At 41.3% G+C, this 23766-nt stretch overlaps 1 protein-coding gene across 1 annotated transcript in view; it reads left to right on the top strand.

The window, feature by feature from the left end:
• LOC117430824 (myb-binding protein 1A-like protein) overlaps positions 1–21145 on the top strand; it is a 33404-nt gene extending 12259 nt beyond the window's left edge. Inside the window, exons 18-27 of the mRNA XM_059000837.1 lie at positions 208–381; positions 966–1123; positions 1528–1662; positions 3516–3636; positions 4224–4355; positions 6463–6531; positions 14756–14869; positions 15191–15292; positions 16951–17075; positions 20222–21145. Of these exons, the coding sequence (XP_058856820.1) occupies positions 208–381; positions 966–1123; positions 1528–1662; positions 3516–3636; positions 4224–4355; positions 6463–6531; positions 14756–14869; positions 15191–15292; positions 16951–17075; positions 20222–20546 (1455 nt within the window). The 3' untranslated portion in view covers positions 20547–21145. The remainder of the gene's footprint in view (positions 1–207; positions 382–965; positions 1124–1527; positions 1663–3515; positions 3637–4223; positions 4356–6462; positions 6532–14755; positions 14870–15190; positions 15293–16950; positions 17076–20221) is intronic.
• Positions 21146–23766: the final 2621 nt, after the last annotated feature.

Here is a 23766-nt window from a genome sequence, read left to right as displayed (position 1 = left end):
TTGTATTAACAGCATGTTGCTGATAAGCAAGTGCTTTATACATGCACAGTGTTGCATGACATTGAAAGACCATGGTATCCTAACCGATGTACAATTGCTGCCCTGTCTCTTGACAAGCAGGCGAGGGGCCTGACTTGACCTCCTGAGAGGAGGCTTGAGGTTAGTGCACAGCTGTTTCTCAATGACCCCTCACCTCCGGCTCTGCAGGACACGGAAGGGGCTGAGAGCGATGAGGAGGAGCTGGACGACGACACAATGATGGAGCTGGACCAGAACATCTCGGCCCTCTTCTCCGAGCAGAAGAAGCGCATCCAGGCCAAGAAGGACGAGAAGGAGAACATGCGCAAAGAGAAGGTCCTTGTGAGGGATTTCAAAATCAAGGTAACGAATGAATGAGGCTCACATGGGCTCCCCCACCCGGCTCCATTGACTGGCATTCAACTGCGATGTCTGGAAGCGTGACACACTGGTAGCTGCTAAGTAACTGCATCTGTTTTGACGAGGTCAGATGTACTTGTGTAGCAACTGAGGGGTTTGGCTGAGATGGCTGGTTTACTGCCCTGCAACATAATGAGGACCTTCTTCAGTGCAACATCTTGAGATTATTGAGTAAATCTGGGGATATACTGTATGGAGACACTTGTCTTTCAATATGTACAGTTATTTCTGTCACACTTGCATTTATGCATGGATGTAGACTTTATGATTTACGATGTGGATTGCTGTTATATTGTATTTCCAGACTTCAGGGGTGGAAATAATACTCCTATTGCATAGCAGTTTCACCCATTCCAGGTTTTACTATAAGCTTGATTAGCCGCAGTTTACAGGTAACAAGCACAGGTGTTAAACTCATAGTAAAACCAGGAATGGATCAAACTGCTGTGCAATGGGAGTCTTCTTTCCATCCCTGGACCTGGTGGCGATTACTTGCATTGTCTTACAGGCTTGTGTTGTGTTGTCAGGTGCTGGATCTGATCGAGGTGTTCCTGTCCAAGCAGGCGGAGAGCCCGCTGGTGTTCGGGATCATCGAGCCCCTTCTGGGCATCATCGAGGGCAGCATGGGCTCCGAGTCCAGCCAGCAGGAGCAGGACTTCCTCCGCAAGACCGCTGACATCTTCAGGTCAGCTCCTGCTGCCCGCTGCCCTTTCATTCCTTTACAGCAGGGCTTTACAGATCCAAGCAGCTGCAAAGGCAAATTCAAATAGCTTAAATAAACTAGAAGCTGCTCAGCACATGCATTTCATTGGTTCTTGTACTGTTTAATTCCTCTCCAAAACAAATCTTCAGAATAGGGCGCTGTAAGACTATTCAGTACATAAATCAACTAACATTTTATCAGTTGAATCTTGAGAACAGCTTGTCCAAATATTGCAGGACCTGGTGTGTACAACAATTGTGTGCCACTGATGGGAGGTGTGTCTAAGCCTATTGTCCAGCCTCTTGCACAGTCACAAGGATTTTCACTCCTAGTGTTTGGAGAAGAGAGCGTGTTAAAGCTTTGTCCTCGTTCTTCTCCCCCAACAGGAATCAGCTGTGCAAGACCAAGCGCTACTGCAGGAATGTGTCTGACAGGAAGGACGAGCTTCACGAGCTGATGGAAAGGCTGCTAACGAGAGCTCAGAAACAGGCAGACTCCTCCGTGTCTCTCTACTATTTCAGGTGGGCAGCTTCACACACGACTCTGCTGTCTTCATCTCTTACAGCTGTGACACTAACAGGTGTCGACTTCAGGGTCTTCATCAGCTAAATGACCGCGTAGTGCAGTAACAATAGAGAAATACATAAATACTGCTTACCAGTTTTTCCCAGTTCTGTTTTTTGTGTATTATTTTGTATTATTTAAAAGCGCTTGTGTATGTTGATGTAGCTAAACCTACATTCTTTGGTGACCTCCCTGTGACCTTTCAGTGAATTCTTGTTTTTATGTGAAATGTATAAAAAATCACTGTGCCAAAATCGTATTCTTAACTGTTGTTTGAATTGCTGTTGCTCACAGAGTGCAGGAACCATTCATCCTTAATTTTAAACACTGAATTGCAAGATAATTATGAATGAACTAGCATAGCAATTATACAATATCTTTTTGATTATTATTAATTTAATAGGGCTGTACTTTTTTCACAGTAAAAAATGTCTTATTTCACTGTATTTCAAAAATGGCACGATTTTAAACATAATATTTATTAAAGCAGAAAAGAATAGCGTTGACTCATACAAAATTGATTTTTTTCTCAAGTTATTATACAACAAATGTTTCTAAATATTTAAATGCTTACCTGAAAAACAGTAAATGCCAGATGTAGAATATTTTTTTTTAGGTCTACCTTTTTTAAAACATTCAGGGAATTATCAAACACAATAAAATACATGTAAAAATAACAACAGACACATGAAATGTTCCCTCCTTGTACTGGACAGAGAGATCTTTAGCAGAAATATTTCTGATCTTTGATGCAGCTGGTGGCTTTTTCACTGAAGACATTTTTAAGCTCAATCATTTACCAGAATTAAAACTAAACCAGCTGCCAGGTTCATGAATTCAGTGTAACAGGTAGTGTGTCAATAAGGCAAACGTTTGCTCTAATTATTCTAAGTGATAAAAAAAACATATTTACATTATTCTTTGAAATTTCACGGAAATTGTGAAATCTGTGAAAATAGTCAAAAAAGTACTGTCTTATTAATTAACTGCATTAACTTGCTGTTTTTTTCAATTGTTATATGAATGGTAAATACTCACTAGTAGTTTTCATTGGTCATTTTAAACCCAGATAAACATCAGTGTATCAAAGACTGTTTTGAAATGTCTTTAATGTGCCCTTCACATGTGGGTCAGGTTATGGAATAGCCATATTACATAACAAGCATTGATAGCAATGTTGCTACATTGTGATGTCATTTCATTCCATGCAGCTGTATGGTGCAGTGCAATGATGTCACAGCATTGTGATGTCATTGCATTCCACATAGCTGTTTTTTATTGATGATAGTGCAGGTTTAAAGATAACTATCACAGGGCATTTTATTTCACAATGCTTCTGTCGCACAAAGAAGAAATTCTGTCTAGACTTGTCACACCAAAGATTCAACATTATAAATCAAAATACAATCTTTATCTTAAAGCTATATTGTTGTTGTTTTTTTTTTTACGTTAATTATGACAGTTAAATGTTTTTTAAAAAGCCATTACCAATAAAAGCAGAGTAAGAAAAACAGGACTTACCTCTTCATCACACTATCAACCACTACTGGCTAGATGAAAGTAACTGGCTTTTTATAGGGTCGGGGGCTTTATGATGTCACATCTCCATGGATACAGTGATTACAAAGGAAGGTGTCACTGTGATGTCAATTTTATTTTGCATTGAATATGAACCTTCAGTATTTTAAACTAATTGTATGAAACGCTTTCACACGGCAGTGAAGATTCAGGAGAGAAGCCCTCATGCCAGTGTCTCAGCTATGCACAGGTTTCGTTTTTCACTCTTGAATCTCTTCTCTTTGGTGTTCAGTGCTGCCCTCTACCTGGTGAGAGTGCTGAAAGGAAATGCGTCCGACACGCCTGCAGCGACCCCTGCTGGCAAATCAAAGAAACAGAAGAAAGTGGAGGCAGAAACCTCACCCACAGATCAGGTACATCTACCCTGCATCTTCCAGTGGCTCTGTTCATTTGTGTTCTGCTTCCTTAGTTATAATGGCTTGGAGAGGGCATCCATATCCTTTTATAGTAGCTGCCATATCTCAGTTTTTCAGGGGGTGGGGGTATGATGCCTTGCAACCCAATAGAAATCACTGACTAGCTACAGGTGACACGGGTTTAGACACATGCACTAAATGTACCTCAGCACAGAACATTTGTTTTTATAATATATAACATGAACCTGGTGTTCAAACAGGGACAACACGAATTGGTGGTTAAATCAACAAACCACAACAACGTAATGTTTACATGTATATTTACATAACAAACATCTACCTTCTGATAATTATAAAAATATAAGGCTTAACATCTCTGGGGGGGGGAGGGAGTGTAACACCGATCTAGGAAGTTCATGGTAAAAGTAAATCAAATACGACTTGTGAATCTTTTCTGTTGAAGGAACGAAGAAAGCACTGCAGTTGGTTGATTTTTGGTGACACATTATTCAAGTAGCTTTTTTCCCATTGAAACCCCTTTGGGATATTGTACCCATGTTCTAATGCCAGCCGTTCTCTTTCAGTCCATGTGTGTCGGGAGCCTGGATAAGGAGAGGGTGGCGGCTCTGTTCCAGGCAGCCCTGACAGATTTCATGACCAGGAGGAAGAGCGCTCTCTCTGGAGCCATGTTCATCGACCTCTTCATTCGCTTCCCGGTGAGCGGCTCGCAGCGTATTTCTTGTGGTTCATTTTCAGGGACTTGTTTGAAAAAAAAAAAAAAAAAGAGAATGCACTTTTTCAAAGGCCTGTTTTGAAGGATTCATTTGAAGGGCTCAGAGACAGCTAGTAGTAGTAGCAAGCTTGTGTCCTTGCGTTCTGTTGGGGAATGTAAACAAACTGGGATATAAACAAGGCCAGCCTTCTGAGTGCACAGAAAGCCCAGCTATGGGGAGGTGCCTGTAATGTCCAGTAACAAAAATAAAGGAGGGTGCTTATGCTAAAAGAAATCTTGATGGTGCTGTCATTGACAGCAGCACCGCTGAAACAGTCCGAATGCCTTGGGGCTTACAGATACTGGCAGGAGGGGCAGTGCTGGGGGTCATTCCCAGCAGCAGTGCCGGTCGGACTGGTTCTGACTGGGGCTTGTTGGAATGTGTTTCTAATGAGCATCAGCTTGTCTCCTGGGCTGTCCTCGCTGTGACGGCAGCAGGTTACTAAGCTGCTTCACAGCATTTCAATCCCAGCGTTAAGAAACCTTTCATCATGCAGCTTAATATTCCACAGACTGGGCTGGTGCAGCACAGAAAGCCAGTCTGGATTTATAAACCGATCTCTTCAAAGATTCCTCTTGAAGGAGCCATGTGTTAAAACACTGTTTGAGTCCTACAGATAACTTTGTGAAAGATACTGGTAGCTTTATATAACATTGAGTATAGCACCATAAACTGGGCATTGAGGATCTCCAAACCCATGTTGCTTCCATGGTGAGACAGATCGACCAGGGAGGGCATCACAAAGCAACATATATGTGTGTGTATGTAATACAATATGTAAAAGAAACTGGGATGCATTTTCAAAGCGTTTACTCCAGTCTTATATTTCAATCCTCTTACGCACTCTCTCTGTGTTTTTCAATTAGTAACATTAACATGATTTGTTTTCTCCTTTCAAAACAATCTGAATGATTTGGAACCGGTCCATTGTACGATATTGAAATTCATAATTACAGTACAATCTTTATACCTTTTAGAAGCGTGTGCGGTGGCTACAATCTCTAACAGTTTTATGGGTTTTTTTATGAAAATCGAGGTGCCTTTTAACATACAGTGAATTGAAAATGCTTGCAGTGTTAAAATTGAAAGTGGTTTATAATTGATGATCTACCTGATAGCTCATCTCGTCCTTCACAGTACAGTAGCGTTCCTTTCATGCAATTGATGACTTTCTCGCAAGTCTTGTTCCCCATCAAGACTATGAATATGTATAGACTTCTGAGAGTGCAAACTCTTTATCAGCAACAGGCGTCAAAAAATGACCTTGCGAAAAGTGGAATATTTTTGCTGATGTTTCTTCTAACAAATCGGTTGGTTTCAGTGTCCCAAAGGGTTAATACAGTACTAGAACAAGCATCTTTGTGGGCAGACATGAAAGCCTTTTCTGTTGCTTTAGAGAGGTTTGGAAGCAGCAGCTGTCCTATGCTTTCCTGCTGAGAAGTAGCTGGAAAATGTCCTATCAATATTGTCTGCTCCTATAGAGGAAGTGAGCTTCTAACATTGAGGCCGGCACAGTGAAGGAAAGAAACGGCAAAATTGAAATGCACATAATATGTAAATGGAGTAGAACCCTTCAAGATTTGTCATTTATATCCTTTATGTACCTACCTGCTTGAAAACTTTTTTAATCAGTAGTGATAAAGAAACAGGCACTCGTGTGTGAAAATGTTTCATCGCTAATTGTGTTTTCAATTAGGCATCTTAACAACTATTTGTTCCTTTACTCTTACTATTTTCAATGAATTGCATGTGTGGTCTGTTAGTCAGCAATTAAATTAGACAATCGCTCATTTGCCTGTATTGACAATGTTCCAGTTTGTTCAGTGCCTGTGGTTTGAATTCATACGCACAACAAATCAAATGGCAATGGGGTGTTGTAATAAATGTGTGGTATACAGAATATGTTAATGAATGTATCTTTTTAACACCATGGTTCTTGCTTGTTTCCATGCAAAGCTAGGATTCATTTGCCCCCTTGGAATCCTCTGCGTGTGTGTAAAGATGTTTAACACAGTGTATCAGTAACAGTGTTTCTTACCTCTGTTTTTAGATCTTGTGTGTTCAGCTATTGGAGAGTGCAGTCAGATACATCACAGAAGGAGTAAGACAGCACCAGCAGGTAAACTGAACCAGATTTTTTTCTTTGTTTTTTCTATTATTCATTCATGTATTCCACTACTGCGCTGTTCTGCAACCAAAAACTTCATGCACAGTTCCTCGAAAGCACACAGTTTCTATTGGAACTGAACAGGGGGTCTGGATCCTTGACTTGCAGTTCCACGGAAATCCATTTAGGTGGCGATCTTGCATTAGGATGGTGAGCTGCTCTGGCTGCACCTGAGTAAACAAGCTGGAGAAAATCTACTGCATGATAATAACCCTGTATTGACTGAGTTCAGTATTAACTCCTCTCCATTCCTGGAGGTTACTGAGCCAGCGTGTTGCTCCGAGGTTTGAATGCAGACAGCTGCTGGGACTAATTCCCACTGTGTGGAGGGTGTTGATGGGGGAGATTGCTCAGGTCTGACACCTACACAGGTAGGTGTTTTACACTGCGGAGGATTCACAAGTCAGGATACTGTGAACCCTCCCTGTCGTAGAGATTGCTGTTCTGGGGCTGTTTTTTGTAGTGTTGTAGTTATCTATTTTTAAGCCATTTAAAATAATTCAGTCAAATTTTAGAAAGAGTTGGGTTTTAGTTTTTATTTTTCAAAGCTCTGTTTGACCTCAGACTGTGCTATTTCAGGTGGAAACAGATTTAATATTCCTTTGAGTGTAGGCCTATTCCAAACACATAGTCCCCTCCCCCAATCAAGAAAAATACCAGAAGCATGCATATTCCTATATTCTTGAATTGCTTTGTTATCTCTGTTTGCAATTGCAGTCTGTCGCTAGGTCAAAGGGGTAAAGTTGACTTTGCAGACAACAGCTCAAGCCTTATGAAAGTGCTTCAGTACAACAGTGTGCCTGGCAACAGTGAAGGGGTTGCTTACAAGGGTGGCATTCAAAAAAGCAGGTACAATAGATGCATTAGTCGTGTTCTCTCAGGAATAAAAGCAGTCGTGACTCAGGGATTTGCAGACAGTTGAAGTGGTTTGTGTGCAAGACTTTGTGGTCGGGTATTTTTCATGTGAACTCACCTGGCTATTTCGGGTTAAAAACATGGTCAAGAATTTTTTAAAAGGCCTTGCCTATTACCCTTATCTGTATATAAACTGGGGGGGAAAGGAAAGTGGCTTTGCACCAGGAGCCACAGCCAAAGCAACTTTACACAGAGCCCTGAGGTCTCCAGTTTATAAAAAGGGGATGAGGAGGGATTCAAAGGCCTTTTTTGTGAAGTGCGCTGCAGCTGCGGGTCAGAGACAGAGAATTCTCTGTTTAGTAAACACTGTTTACTGTGCATAGAAACAGAGTAAAAAAGGGGCTTCTGTTAGTCCCGGGGGCTTTAAGAGGTAGGAAGGCAGTGTTTTTATTTCTTTATTTATTTTTCCTGCCCGATATTGAGAGCTATTCCCACACAGAACAGCATTGACTGAAGCACAGTGCAGAGGAGGATGGAGCTGGCTTGTGGGACTGCGTGACCTGTTTAGAATAGCGAGCTTGTGCTGGCGGTGGAGGTGTGGGCTTTTTAGTTTTAGGGTTTTGTTTTTCTTCTATGACTTTGACCAAGCGACCTTTCCCCCACTCGAGGGCAGAACTTGAGCCTAATCCTTTTATATTCTTCATGTGCTGTTGATGTTTCAATTTTTATAAGAGTGAGAGAATTCAGAGGATACAAAAACAGCAAACAACTCTATCGAACAGGATATAGATATAGAATCAGTATCCATCAGGATACCCATCAATCACTAGAAATGTTACTGAAATGAAAACTCACTTATTAAAAGAAACCTCCTGAAATTGATTATTTTTTTTATCCTTTTAAAACTTTCATTTTTATATCTATCTATCTATCTATCTATCTATCTATCTATCTATCTATCTATCTAATATATATATATATATATATATATATTTATATTACACACACACACACACACACACACACACACACACACACACAGTAGTTTTTAGTGATACTGTATTGAACCTTCCATAACATTGTCAATAGGGAGTGTCATGCCTCTAAGGATAGCCAGAATAGTTTAACATGACAAGTTGTTTGCTCAATTGACAGCTCAAATTCTCCCCGGATCAAGTCCGCTAGCTCACAGGGGCCAGCGAGCTCAGAGTCCTGTTCACATTGATTCTAGTGCTGTTCAGATGCCCCATCCTTTGTCTCCCTTCTTGAAATCTGATCTGCAGCAGAGTCAATGATATGCCCCGAGGTGCTGTTTTCATTTAACCGTCACAGAGAATAATTGCGTGCTTGTCACAGTATGTCCATTGCTGTGAATGCTGCAGAGAACAATGGGGGTAAAGACTGCGTCTGCAAATATTGGCTTGTGGAATACATTTTCGGGTTCATTTGCTTTACTGTTTGCTGTGCTTGTATCTCCCATACGATAGCCCAGGTCTTAATGTATTTATAAAATGGAATTGTAACTTTTAGTGTCTCACGTTCATGTCAGTCTGGTTGACAGTCCAGTTTAACATCCTCAACTAGAGGTTGTTACACTTTCAAACTCAAAAACAAATTAGAGGACTACCTTTTTTCAATATTCAATATTTGTCATACTTGTAATATTTTCCAGCAAACCTGTATAGACCTAATCATTTTCAAAGCTGGCTTATAAGCCAACAACCCTTGAAGTACTCTGTAAAAACCGTATGAGCATGAAGCCTTTAATTATACAGTAACAGGTTGTATTTCACCATCAGGTCTGTTCCTGCTTGAAGAGACACTTTGCAGCTAATACATCACTTGACGTATTTTCTCTTTTGTAATTAGCCTAATTGACCATGGCTCTTTACAGTGGGGGCAGAGGGGCATTCGGGGTATTAATAAACCCTGAAAGATTGGAACTGGGTCTGTATTTTGTGATGAAAGGTGCTTTAAAAATGTGAATTGTTGTTCAATTGGCTGATCTAACAGCAGAGACTCGCCAGGATGTGGAACAGAAAATGAACTGAAAACAACAAGAGCAATACTTTAAGATGAGCGTGATATTTCACAGCCACACCAAGAGCTGCTCTGTAAGCATTCCAAAGTGATCTGTCATTTCTAAGAGGAGCCCAGGTGTTTCTGTGGGCAGATACCTGTGGTGATCGGAGCTGCTGCAAGTCATGTTGGAAGTACTACAAACACGCAGTGTTTTGTCTCGAGTGTTTCCTCTCTGTTGCTTACAGATTTGATGTCCAACCACAATACCTGCTCGCTTCAGATGGACATGTGGCTTGAAGACTTCCTCTTCTTGCAGTGTTGTCTGCTTTTTATGCTCAGACAGGTCTGTTAGTCATCATCATTGCAGTCTTATAATTCAGTGCTTCATTGGAGCCCCTGCACGCAGGTGTAGGTGATGGGCAAAGCGTTTCCTATTTCAAGTCTTTGACTTTAGTGAAGGTGTGCAGCTCTGAATCACTCTTTAGCAGTGGATGAGAGATCACCGTGTATACTGAGGGGTTGGACAGAAATATTGAGTATGTAGAAAACACCTGTGTAAATGCAGTGTCTTTGCAGCAGGACTGATTCAAACAGCATCTGTGATGTTGTGGCAAAGTGGTAATGACGTGCAGGTGAGTGCAGTGCAGAAGAATCACACAGACAACGTTGGTACAGGTGCAAGGGTGTTTATTTAATTTAATAAATGTCCAGAGCCTTAAGGCAAAACCTGCAAATAATAATAGTGCTGGAAGTGATACAGCGGCGTGTATCACTTCTATTTGTAATCCTACGGGTTTGACCCGTAACCCCAAAGTCCCGTTCAGACACCCACACTAAACACAGACACAAAGACAGTGCGTGATTCAAGTGCTAAAGGTGCAAACTAAACACAGTTCCTGTAGTGAAAAGGTGAGTGGTGAAGTCCAGGTTTTTCGCTGGCCTGCGGCTGCAGCTCCGGATCGTGCTCAGTAATCTTTGTGAGAAACGACACACAAGACAAACAGTGTAAATACACAGACAAGCAAAACACTCACGGTTTTTAGCACAAACAAGACGGGCTCCTTCTAGGTTATTTGGTTTAACCATCTGCAAAGGAACAGATCACTCAAGCCATGCCCCCTATTTATACCCTCGCCCATGACCCCGAGGTTAACGAGCGCATCCGCTCCTCCAGTCCTCGGATGCCACGCCGCTTACCGTCTGGGTCACTGAGCTCGGGTGCCATAGCTCCGCCCCTTTCTGAACTGACTGACTTCCATCTACCCTACGGAATAAATTGTCGTGCCATTTCATTAAGGGTACTCTGTTCCTCGTGCACCGTGCCCTCACAGGTCGAGAGGGAGATCTAACACAAAGACTCATTCGATCTCTGTCACAGATGTGTATCCTCATATATATATTTGCTGGCATGTATTCTGTAATGTATAACAGTTGCAAGCTAGTTTCAGTCATGACAGGTAAGGCTGCAGTCGTGACGGACTTTGATGTTGGATAGTGAAAGCTCAATAGATAGATACTTCCATATCCAAGACTGCTTCAGGGTCTTGTATCCACGCAGAACTATTTTGAATCCTTGCATTCTGTTGCAGCAGTGCAGTCCTGGCTTCCCATGGTGACCCTACACTCAGTTTTTTACATCTTGAGGAGCGTGGATACAAACTTGGTACGGGCATTCCTTGGCACAAGTCTAAAGGATATGTGAATCAACGTCTTAAGATTTTGATGGGTTGGGCTAATGCAGGCTATGAGAACCGTTAACCGAAATCTGATGAAACTTGTTACAGGAAGTTCAAGCTTGTGCTGCGAATGTAGGTCAACACAGCGGTCAGACCGAGACTCGAAGGGGAAATGCACAGACAAAGAAGAATGCTGCAAGCATGTGAAGGGATTGTGTGCACTAGAGCAGTAGTGAAAAGCAGTAAAGCATGTGCTTGTGTGCATAAGGAATATATAGGTGAATTTTCCAGAGACACACAGACACACACACACCGAGACACACATACACACAGAGACAGATAGACACACACACACGTGTTTTGCTTGTCCCAGGGCACTTTGAAGTTGGATGTGTGAGAGTGTGAGATGTGACTGATGGGAGCTGCTTCCAGGTGCTGAGATAATCTGCTCATAGTAGAGATAGACACGCTTGCTTTAATCTTGGGGATTAAGTGGTTGGTAAATAAGTGTGTTGCAATCCAGAGCCATACCGTACAAATTCATAATGGCATCTAAATGGCCTTGTAGCCTTGGTATTTGTCTCTGACAGTGTAACGCTATACTATTCAGTGAAAATAACCAAGCTGGGCAAATTGCCTATTTTGAAACTTTCTTTAATTGTACTTGTATTGCAATTATTTTTTAAACAGTGTTTGAAGTTACTCTGACTTCAGAAATCAAAGTGAAAGGTGCATGTGTTTTACATTGCTCAAGGACAAAAAACGTTCTTCAAATAGACTTTTCGTGCAAATGTGAAAAATAACATTCTGGATGCCCCAGGCAGGCAGGAAAATGTCCAAATGTAATTTGCGAATATGAGCCACTAGGCTTTTGTAGACAAATGTAATCCCACTCTTACATAAATGTATTCAACCACATGCTCCAAAGTATAGTGCCTGTGTGAGCATGCATCTGTGTCTATAAGTCCTGGACTTTTTCATGCAGGATCAATGTTCATTTCCAGTATCGGAAAACTGCTCTGACAGCATCGTGAAAGCTGGCTTCTGCACCTCGGACTGAAGTCTTAATTAAAACAAACTCCAGCAGATTGAATAGAAGGCTATCCAGGGAGGCAGATGATCCGTTTCATCACAGGTGGTTTTTTCTATTATTGTGAATATAAATCCATAATGCATAATATACATATACATTGTTTTAGTTTTTATTACCAACTGTAAAGCAGTAGAGCGCATGTGCAAGTGAAACTGTTTCCAACTCAACTGGACAAACTGTTTTCTAGATATAGTGTAAGAATGCAAGTGTGGCATACAAACAGGAAACCTCTAGTGACCCCTGTACCCTAATACTATCAAAAACGAGCACGTTTCATCACCTAGATGTACAGTAGTGTGCATATTTATTGGAACACCTCAAGATTTGTCATTTATATACCTACCTGCTCTGGGTGTGAGAATTTCAATTTCCGCTCAGTAATCAGTGCTATAGAAACAACATGCACTCGTGTGTGAAAATGTTAGACCAATTTGTGCTTTAATTAGGCATCTTAAACAACTTCTAAAAAGTCTCGTGCATTTTGTGTTTCTTTTCTCTTGCTATTTTAAATTGATTGCATGTGTGGCCTATTAACGTCTTCAATTAAAATAGAAAATCACTAATTTCCAAGATGTTCAGTTCCGGTGGTTTGATTTCATATGCACAGCAAATCAAAACTACAGAAGCAATGTGGTGTTCTAATACATTTACACACTACTGTATGTAATAATGTAAAACAGTCAGACCGCCTCCATACACCCCCAGATTGTAATCTCTAGATATAAATGCATCTCTGAAGTGTTATATATGGATGCCCTGTATGTATGTACGCACGCCCACCTCCACTGTATCCTCTGCGGGTGATAATTACACTTTTGTACATCTATTCATCATCCCTTTTTGAGAGCAGCTGTCATGCTGAAAGGAAGAAAAACTCTGTTTCTGCTGAAGAGTGTTGCCCAGTGCTCCGACATGTTCCCTTTGAGACCATTTCCTCATGTCTAACTGCAGCGAGCCGCACACCTGTCCTGCATAAGAAACCTGGGATGAGAACGCAAAAATAAGGGCGATATTGAGTGGTCAAAATATCCTTTGACCTCCACCCCATCTCTCATGCCTCTCCCTGCACTGAGCAGACAAACCATTCTCCACACTGAGCATAGGGAGGGGAGGACAGGGGGTTCCAGAACAGTGGCAATGCAGCTCCGTTTTCCGGCAGTACCCCTGATGTTTAGCAAATCCGTATGCATGTGTTGCTGCAGCTTGAGCAGTAGTTGGTCGTCTGTAAGTGTTTGCAACGTGATGCCAGTCTGTCATATCCTGCTTGCTGATTTGTGCCAAGGGTATTGATAAAGTGGAACACTGCATTAACTGTTACTGGTCCTGGAGGGTCCCAATCCTGCAGGTTTTATAGGCGTCTTTACATCAATCTTGTCTAATTAAGCCAATAATTGGTTTAGTTAAGTAACGGAGAGCTCGGTTGAAACAAAAACCAGAAGACCCTGTAGCTGTCCAGGACCAGGGTTGGAGACCCCTGCTCTACAGAGACACAGAAATGTATTTTAAGCATAGGGTTTGAGATGCAGAGTTTGTATTTGCTGGGTTATGGAAGTTGTTTTGGGCTTTCAGATTAGTGACCAAATATTCAGATGTAATCTATGACTCCCTCTGTGGGAAAATTATGCAAAAAACTGTGGAAATTAAGTATCTGCAGAGTGTTCCGCTGAGCATCTTGTGTGTGTAGTATTTGTATTAATACCGGCTTATAAAAATGTAAATCAAGGAAACCTATCAAACAATGTCTGGGTTACTTCCAATTTAATATAGCAAGCATTTTTGTCAATAAAATCTTTAAAAACTGTCAAGCAAAAAAATCACATGACATGAGACCCCTTAATGGACCACATTTTCAAAGCCTTAACTTCAGTCTTTACTTCTGCTTTTTGGAGACGACAAAACATCTGTTCATTTAACTGAATGGAACAACTAAGTTATATATTTAAGGTCACCCTTCTACAGTCTGAATGCCCTTTTAAGGTTGTAAAGATGCTCGTACCCTCCGTCAACACAAGCAATGGTCCTGTCGACGGCTCAGTATTGATCTCCTGTCTGGTTGCAACAGCCCGTACACGAGATTTGTCGACACACAAATCAACGCTGCTCTGTGATTGGTCCGTGGTGCACTGTCCTGGCTACCAGTATTCTCCAACATCAGGCAAGATGCTGCCGTACTCCAAGAGTACAGTAAGATTGTAGCCAACCCAGACCTACCGATACATCAAGATATCAAATCCCCACTACCCAACCGCCTGAAGTCTAGAAAACCTTTCTGGACCCATTGCTCAGCGTGTCTGTCGGCTGGGAAAGACACCGAGAGCTGATGGCGAGATGTGTAGTCAGCCTGCAGTGTCCCTGACAAGATCCAAGGAAGGAACTACCTGGCTTCTCCTTGTCTCGACCGTTAACACACAAGGTTCAAATGTTCAATCTGTTGAATGTAGATGTACAGCCGTAACCGCTGTGTGGCGTTAGATCAGCGCTTCAAACCCCCTGGATGTGACTTTAAAGGAATGGCTTGTTTGTTTTTCAGGGCCAGGCCTGTGCTCTAGTACAGAAAGCTCTGCAGATGCGTGAAGTCCGACAGTCGATGACAGACACAGAGTGGACAGAGCTGATTGGACGAGCTGTTGGTCAGGTGACGGCGGTAAGTACCAATGTCTTGCTGCGCCTCTAGTTTTTGAAACAGGCATTTCAACTTGATTGCAAACTGCACATGGGGTGGGGGGAGAAAGACTACCTTTTTAATTTGATACCAAGCACTACAGCTTCATTATGCACTGGGAGCTGATAACATCATGAGTGCCACAACCAACTTGTATAGAGAGAATGAATTTACTGCAGTCAGGGTTTTTATAACCTAAAGCAGGTCTGACAGTTACCTTCTAATAATGTTATATAGGTTATTGGTTCAAGCAGTGCTGTTCGTTTTTGAAGTTTTTGTTTTTCTCTTCTCTCTCTCATCCAGTGTCTCAAGACAGTGACAGGATTTAAAGTGAAGGTGGACCAGGAGAAGGTGATCCAGTGCTTGGAACTGACCAGATTCCTCATCAGAACAGCTCAGCAGCAGGTAAGACGACTCCAAACTCCGGCTGCTCTTCCGTTTGGAACCCCATTCTGTACCACATGAAAACCTCTAAAGGGCTGAATACACAAGAGAAAACACTCCTGGTTCTGTGTGTGTGTCTGCACATCTGGGGATGTGTATATGCATGTGTATGTGCCTGCCCTTCTGACACGCTTACATAGTAATGAATTTAGTGCCTACAGCTTATAATGTACAATTGTAAATGATTATATTATCATTTATTGGAACAAACAGCAGATATATGTGTGTGGGCTCCTCATTTAGAAATTCACAAATGTTAGCTTAGTCCAAGCGCTTTAATGTAATTTTTTAGCTTAGTTTTGCTCTCGTCCGTTTTGTGAGATTAAACACTCTCTGCACACAGCAAAACACCCTTTTTTTTAATTAGTCACAGTTTTGTTCTCCTTTTACTGTGAATGTCACCTTGTGTACTTGAAAACACTCGAGTGCTAAATTTAGAAGTGCTAAAAGAATCTTAATAAATTCATTGCTAAAAGTCTTTTTCAGTGACTTCAATAAGTATCTTAACCAGTAGAAGCTGCTGCACTGCTTGTACTGTAAAGTCTCTTTTTAATATCACTTTTTAAAATTTGTTTTTAATTAATTTTTTTAATTTAGTCATTGCCAATGTTTTTTTTTACCCCGGTTTTCTCCCCAATTTGGAATGCCCAATTATTATTTGTATCCCGGTTCACCGCTGCAACCCCCTGGCGACTTGGGAAACGGAGGCTGAAACACGCGTCCTCCGAAACATGTTCCTGCCAATCCGTCACTTTTCTCACTGCGGATCCACAGCGAGGCCACCAGACCTATAGAGCCGGAGGACAACACAGATCTGAATGGCTCCACTGCAGAACCGCAGGTCGCTGGTGCGCGGTGAACCGTGGATTCCCCTGCCGACCTAAGCCCTCCCTACCAGGGCAGCGCTCAGCCAATTGTGCGTCGCCCCCTAGGAACCCCAGGTCACGGTCGGCAGTGACACAGCCTGGATTCGAACCTGCGACCTCCAGGCTATAGGGTGCATCATGCACTTCACCAAACCTCACTGTACATTTTCTGGGGTTTGTTTTAAATACATGTGAAAACAAAATGCTTTTGGATATGCAAACATGTGTGCATTTTTCATATGTACAGTGTAGGTGATTATATGTGGTATTTAAATAATGGAAACTACAATTACGCATTTCAGGGATAGAAATAAGACTCCCATTGCATAGCGGTTTGATCCATTCCTGGTTTTACTACGAGTCTAATAAGACACACCGGTGAAACGGCTATGCAATGGGAGTCTTATTTCAATCCCTGCATTTGAAGCAGATATGTTTTAAGCTGCTGATTACAATTTCAGAGGGTGATAATTCCACACATTTGGTGTGAGATGGGACCGAAAGTATTCACACTAATGTCAGTTCTATTTTAAGTTGCACAGCTTTGCTATCAGGAACTGGAGCTGATCCTGTGAAACAGTTACCCTGCTATTTATGGATCATTGATACAGTGCAGCATGTTCACCTCTGTACAGCACTGCAGCGACTATTTGGTTTTGAGCCATGTGAACGATATAGGGTTTATATAACCATCTAGAAACAAGAGTGTGCTACGAATGGAAGCTCTAAACTGCTCTGTGTTGACTTTGACAGAAGCTGGCGGTCAGTGTGACGGAGCTGGGGCCAGTGCTGGAGTCCCTGAGCCAGCTGGAGGGCTTCCGCAAGTCCGGCCATGTGGATGACACCTACTGGAACGTGATGAAGCTGCTGGGCTTCTCGTAAGTCTCCACTTTTAAAGTTCCTTTTTTATGATATATACAGTCGTGTGCAAATGCATTAGAACACCCCAATTGCTTCTGTAGTTTTGTTGTGCATATAAACTCAAACCGCTGGAAATGAAAGTCTTGCAAAAACTGTCGAAATAGACAAATTAGTGATTGTCTAATTTAATTGATGACTTTAATAGGCCACACATGCAATTAATTTTAAAACAGTAAGAGAAAAGGAACACATAGCAACAAATGGTAAAATGCATGAGACTTTTTAGAAGTTGTTTTAAGATTCCTAATTAAAGCACAAAAAGTGGTCTAACATTTTCACAGATGAGTGCCTATTGTTTCTATATCGTTGATTACTGAGCGGAAATTGAAGGTTTTCATGCAGGTAGGTATATAAAGGATATCAATGACCGATCTTGAGGTGTAACCCATTTGCACACGACTGTAATGGTCTTTTTAAAAGGGTGGGTCCCACCTGTAGCTCTTTCAGTCTGTTAAAGACCTAGCAGGAACCAGGCTCTCTGTTCAGTGAAATAATGAAGGACGAGGTTGGCACAAGGTTCTGGACTGGAAGAGACTGGGCTATTGCAATTAGGTAAAGTCAGCTTGCTTTTTATTATTATTATTATTATTTATTTCTTAGCAGACGCCCTTATCCAGGGCGACTTACAATTGTTACAAGATATCACATTATACATTATTTCACATTATACAGATATCACATTATTTTTACATACAATTCCCCATTTATACAGTTGGGTTTTTACTGGAGCAATCTAGGTAAAGTACCTTGCTCAAGGGTACAACAGCAGTGTCCCCCACTGGGGATTGAACCCACAACCCTCCGGTCAAGAGTCCAGAGCCCTAACCACTACTCCACACTGCTGCCCTGATAAAGGAGTGTATTGGCATCAAATTGGTAATTTCAAACTGGGTAGAAAAACTAAAATTGATTAATAAAATAAAATAAAGTACTATCACTCTACCGGTCATTTCAGTATGGAGCTGAACATTAGTGCGATACAATGCCTATTTAATCATTAACAGGTACGTTTTAACTGCTCTCCAGTGTTAATGATCAGCCCCATTGCCTTAGCCATTAGGGGGTGCTGGAGAGCAGAGCAGTGTAGAGGGCTGATCCTCACACGGTAGGGATCCACACAGGAACTATTCATTATATTAAGCATACAAAATGACAGGCACCTGATTCTCCACGGACGTCAGACTAAATCAGCAATGAAGAACACATTAAACAGCAACTTTTCCCTTACTCGCCACTATTCACCACAAGCCAGCTCAAAGCTCTTTTCAATCGGGAGTTGTACAGTAAGGGACTCTGCAGTATTACATGGCAATACTTGAATGTCAAAGCCTGTTACAAGGATCGATTTCACTTACGCCTGGGTAAATAGAAGTGATATAGAGAACTGTATTGCCCTCCCTCCCTCTGCAAGCAGTTTCATTTAGGTCCACCCTGGGCAGTGGAAACGTGGCTCTGGTGTCTCTGTTGTTGTACAGAAGTGGACTCAATGCTTGGGTGACCCAACTGCCCTGCTACCCAGTGATGGTGCTTCAAGGGAAGCATGCTAATGCACTTTACCTCTGTAAGCCCCAGCTCAGCAGGAGGACTGGCCTAGATAGCTAAACAGCAGGAGTGTCTGTGACTGAATCAATATCTGAGCAATACTGAAGCACTCACGGCTGAATTAGTGTAATATATATATTTATATATTTTTATATATATATTTTTATATATATTTTTTATGCTTTCACTGAGAAGCTTAGTTTTATCCCTCCGGCTACAGAGTTGCAGTGTAGGCACTCGGAGAACCATTCATACAGTCTTGTGCTGACACTTGTGATGGTCATGCAGGTATAGAGACTTTGATCATTTACTGTCGGTCTTGTTGAAACACATTTCTCAGAACCCAGTTCCAGCTCTTTATACTTTGCCTAACAGTACAGTCATATTTAGATGATAAAATCAGACACATGAGTGAATGTTGTCTCCTCAAGTAAAAGCACTGTCGCGTGAGGTGCAGGGAGAGCCATGGACTGTGGTTCGAATCCTGTTTGTGCCCAGTTACCAACATGGGATCAGGAAGCTCCGCATTGACCTTTGTGAATGATTTTAGGGCAGGGATAGTTTTTAGTGACCCCTGCTGGTAAGGTGCCTGTCAATCCCACAATCCCTGACAGACTCTTCCCAGATTGGCCCTTGCCTTCAGGGTTCAGTATCTTGTTAACATCCGAATCAGGCATTTCAAAAGGGGTAGGAAGACAGGAGTGACATGGTTAATTTAAAAAACAAACACCAATAGTTTATGTAATACGCATAGTGTTGAAATGCATCTTTTTTATGTGGCATGCACATTTACAAACATGAATCAGCCCTCCGGTGTTTCTAGAGGTTTGGGAATTTTGCAGTTTCAGTGTTCTTGCGACAGATTGTAGCACTGCAGAGCTGACTCTGTCCTGCCACACCGATTGGGAATGAGTGATGAATGCAGATTCATGCGGTAAATTACTATCCTTTTAACAGGGAACTGAACAGACCCAAGGAAGTGATCCTGACATGTCAGAAGCACTCTGATGTACTGGAATAGATTAAACCAATGACCTGCATTCATCACCTCTACCAATATGGGAAGGAGTGAAAGTGTTTATTTTAATCAGAGATACTCTTGTCAATTTCACAAGCCATTTCAAATTGATGAAACCCTCATTACTGCAAAAAAAAAAAAATATATATAATAAAAGAAAATATCATGGATGATTGAAAAGACTGTTCGATATTTTATTGAAAATATATTGAAATCATTTTGGTCTCTCATATGATTGTTACCTTGTAAACGTGTGTTAAAAATACAGCCTATTTGTTACACATCACCACTTTATAAAAACACTGTCCCCTTATTCTGCCCTGTTGGAGATGCGTATGTCACACTTTCTAATATAGAAAGCCACTTATCCAGTTGAGTGGAGACCTGAGAGTATCAATACTAGACTGTCAACAGGATCTGTTTGTGATGAAGGTAGTGCCCAAAAGGCTTACCGAAGAGTATTACAGTGTACACTTGAACAGTATTTAAACTGTGTCTATGCTACATGCATTGCTGGCAATTAATATATGTCTTTGTCAACAGAAAACCAAAGAAGGAAAAGGTGAAGAAGCCAGCGGCTGAGGAGCAGCAAACAGCCCCCAAGAAGAAGAAGAAGGGGTTCCTGCCGGAGACGAAGAAACGCAAAAACCGCAAGAAGGTGCTGGTGGAAGAAGGGAAGCCGTCCGAGCCGGGACAGGGGGCCGACTGGGAGGGAAAGCAAGGCAAGAACAACAAAAATAAGAACAAACGAAAACAGGCCGAGGCAGGAATGGGAGAGCGCAACTGGCCTGCAAAGAAGGGCAAATTTCAATCTGGTAACAAGCCCAAGAATAAGAAAGGGAAGCAGCAGAGAGGAGGCGTAGAGTGAAGGCCAGCGAAACAGGAACTGGCGGGTTAACTCTGGAGAATAGGGCAGACCTTGATGCTGTTTAGAGACAGGGCCGAGTGATAATGAAAACGGCGTTGCACTGTTTCAATGCGATGAAGCTAATCACGTAAAAATTCAATAAAAAGCCTTTTTTTTTTTTTTTTCTTTTTTTAAATGTTTTTTTTTTTATTTTTTTTTTACAACTTTGTAAAAACACAACTGGTCAGAACGATAAAGAGTTGGTAGCGGGCTCAAGTAGTTTGTTTGTAGTTTTGTTTTCACAACAGAACAAACTGATAAATGCAGCCCACTATACTAGTTTTAAATGTAAAATGTTCTTCACATACAGCAGTGTGATTCATCTGATGTCTTTTGGCTTTCTATATTTATGTATTTACTCAAACATGGTTTTTTCTTTGTTGCCATGTATGTCAGGTCAATGAAAGGGATGTTTGAAGTTTTTTGTCCTCTTGTTTCAAGTCATGAACCTGCCACCTGATCTGTACAGTAATGTGCTTTTGTAATGTTTGATTAGGCAACTAAATGTAATCCTATAAAGAGTTGACCTTTTTCAAAAAAGTAAAAATGTTACAAAAGGACGGTTTCGGCTTTTGTTTTGCTTTCTCGTTCAGAATGTAGTTGTCTGTTTGTTTTGTCGTGTTTTCATTTTGCAGGTGGCTTGTTTGAAGTACGGGCATCAAAAACCAAGAAAGTGATCCATATTGAAAAGGGAAACTGAACACATTACTGAGAGAGAAAATTTGGGCAGTGCACTTTAAAAATACTTTGCACCTGTGGTTCAGAATCTCCGATTCTTGCTGCAGCTCTACTGGGAGAGCTGGCGATGCTGGACAGGCCTGCTGTCAAGTTGTAGCCACTGTGGACTCGCCTCCCTCTGTTGGAGAAATGCTTTAAAGACACAAATCTGATTTTTGCAAAACTGTTACAGCTACCTTTTCTGGAACGGATTGTGCTTGTTCGACCCAACAGTCCAGCTGCTTCATAAAATCTAAAACAGTTCCTGTTCACATCAAACAAACAGAACATGTCGGGTTTGTGTGTCTCAAGAATTCCACCTGCTGTGGCAGTGCTTTGAGTAGAGAACCCACTGCCTTCCAGGTGGTGTCTGCATTCAACAGAGGGGGCGCTCGATAAGCAGGTACAGCTATGGCCTGATGTTTTGCATCACCTAGAATTTTAGGGTTGGATTTAGACCTTTTATTTAACATGTTATCAAAGAATGATATCACACAATGATATCGCAAAAGTCTACCGGAAGCCACAATAGTACAGCATTTAATGTTACATTTTGAAATTTCAGTTTTTTTTGTTTTCATTAAGTATATGGAAAAACTACAAAGCGGTGTGTAATTCAATATGTTAACATAACATTATTCAGCAGGTTTCATTCGACTTTATGAAGCACAATGAGTTGATTCTATAGGGTGATGAAAAGCTTTTGGCCACAGCTGTATGTGTGTGCTTGCTGCGTGTGAGCATGTGGAGGGGTGACCCTGAACCCCACCCTGGTGTGTGTCTGTTTGTAGGTCCCTGTTTGTTCATCCTTACAATTAAACAAGATAAAAGACTTGTGTTCCTTAGCCCTTTCTTTCCATGCAATTTGTTCTCTCTTTCAGAAGAGGGCCATGGGTCTTAGCAGGGCTTTGTTCTGCATGTGTTTTGAAAGGCACAATTCAAACATTTACCTGAGCTGGGCTATTTGTAGTGTATTATTTGAACAGAGCCCTTTGAGTCCGGAGTGTCTGCTTGTTCACAGCCAAGCCCTGTTCCCTGTTGCAGATCGTTCGCTGCCAAATTCAAATCCAGTTTTTGCGTCCACTGTGCGTTCCTTTTGTAGTCATGTCTTTTTTAAAGTCATTTTTGAAAAAATTTTGAATCAGATTTTTTTTTTTTTTTTCTTCAGTAGACTGTATGAGCTGGTCGATGAAGCACTGCACAAGCTTTTACATTAGGCAGCAGTGTGGAGCAGTGGTTAGGGCTCTGGACTATTGACCGGAGGGTCGTGGGTTCAATCCCCAGTGGGGACACTGCTGCTGTACCCTTGAGCAAGGTACTTTACCTAGATTGCTCCAGTAAAAACTCAACTGTATAAATGGGTAATTGTATATAAAAATAATGTGATATCTTGTAACAATTGTAAGTCGCCCTGGATAAGGACGTCAGCTAAGAAATTAATAATAATAATAATAATAATAATAATAATAATAATAATACTACATTACTTCAGACTCAATTTGGTTTTAATTGATAATAACTGTTGCTCCTCATTAGTTTTCTCACCAGGACTGGAAAATACTCCAGTATCTACTGTAACACTTGCAGCATACAGCATGTTTATCTGTCCATAGAGAGCCCCCACATTCTCTGACTTTACACCAAGGTACCATTAATGCGTTTCTCATTCCTGAGCTGTTGAGAGACTATCTGCCATCTAATGGCTGCTGTGGAGCTGTCACATTTAATGTTGCAAAATGGCTGTGACAGAAGGGTACTGTTAGAAAATATATTCCAGCAAACAGAAAGACTTCAGAGGAAAGGGGCCTGTCTAAATAAACTGCTCCACAGACATGGCTGTTATTTTAAGTAAGAGTTGTTTATAACAAAAGGCCTCTGAAAAGTAATTTACTTTCTAGTACTGTAGAAGTAATTCCTTTGTAACTGGTTATCTCTAGATTACTGTTGTAAATTACTGATAACAATGTTGACACTTTAAAATGCTTTAGAATTGTCTTTAATCTATGTTGGTTTACCATTGTCAAAGATAAGCATGTCAAGTAACTTACTCGACATCAGTTTCTACAGTGGTATGAGTGTGTGGGAGGTATTCAATATTTATTTAGTCTTGAACATATTCACATAGATGTTGAACACACAGTCTCGCTCACGTTCATGTTACAGAATATCATACAAATGGGGACTTATCTGGCTTTGGGTGGGTTATAAAAATTCCAAATGATGTTCAAGTTTAAAAGTCTTTAACCCTAACGGTGAAGCGTTGATGAAGTGAAAGGTAATCTTCCGTTCCTAGCAGCAGTGACGCTGTTCACAGGTTCAGAACCTCGACAATAGCTTTAGGGAGCACTGTGCTGCTTTCTTTTCTGCATACAGTAAATCTAATAAAACTTTCTAGTTTGATGCCAGACGGATTCTGAGTATTCACGCAGCTCTTCCCTGAGCTTGTCTCTGCTCGTATGGCAGG

Source organism: Acipenser ruthenus, chromosome 26, assembly GCF_902713425.1.
Source record: "Acipenser ruthenus chromosome 26, fAciRut3.2 maternal haplotype, whole genome shotgun sequence".
Taxonomy (NCBI): domain Eukaryota; kingdom Metazoa; phylum Chordata; class Actinopteri; order Acipenseriformes; family Acipenseridae; genus Acipenser; species Acipenser ruthenus.
Note: the sequence above shows the minus strand (reverse complement) of the source record. Positions and strands in the feature narration are given on the sequence as shown.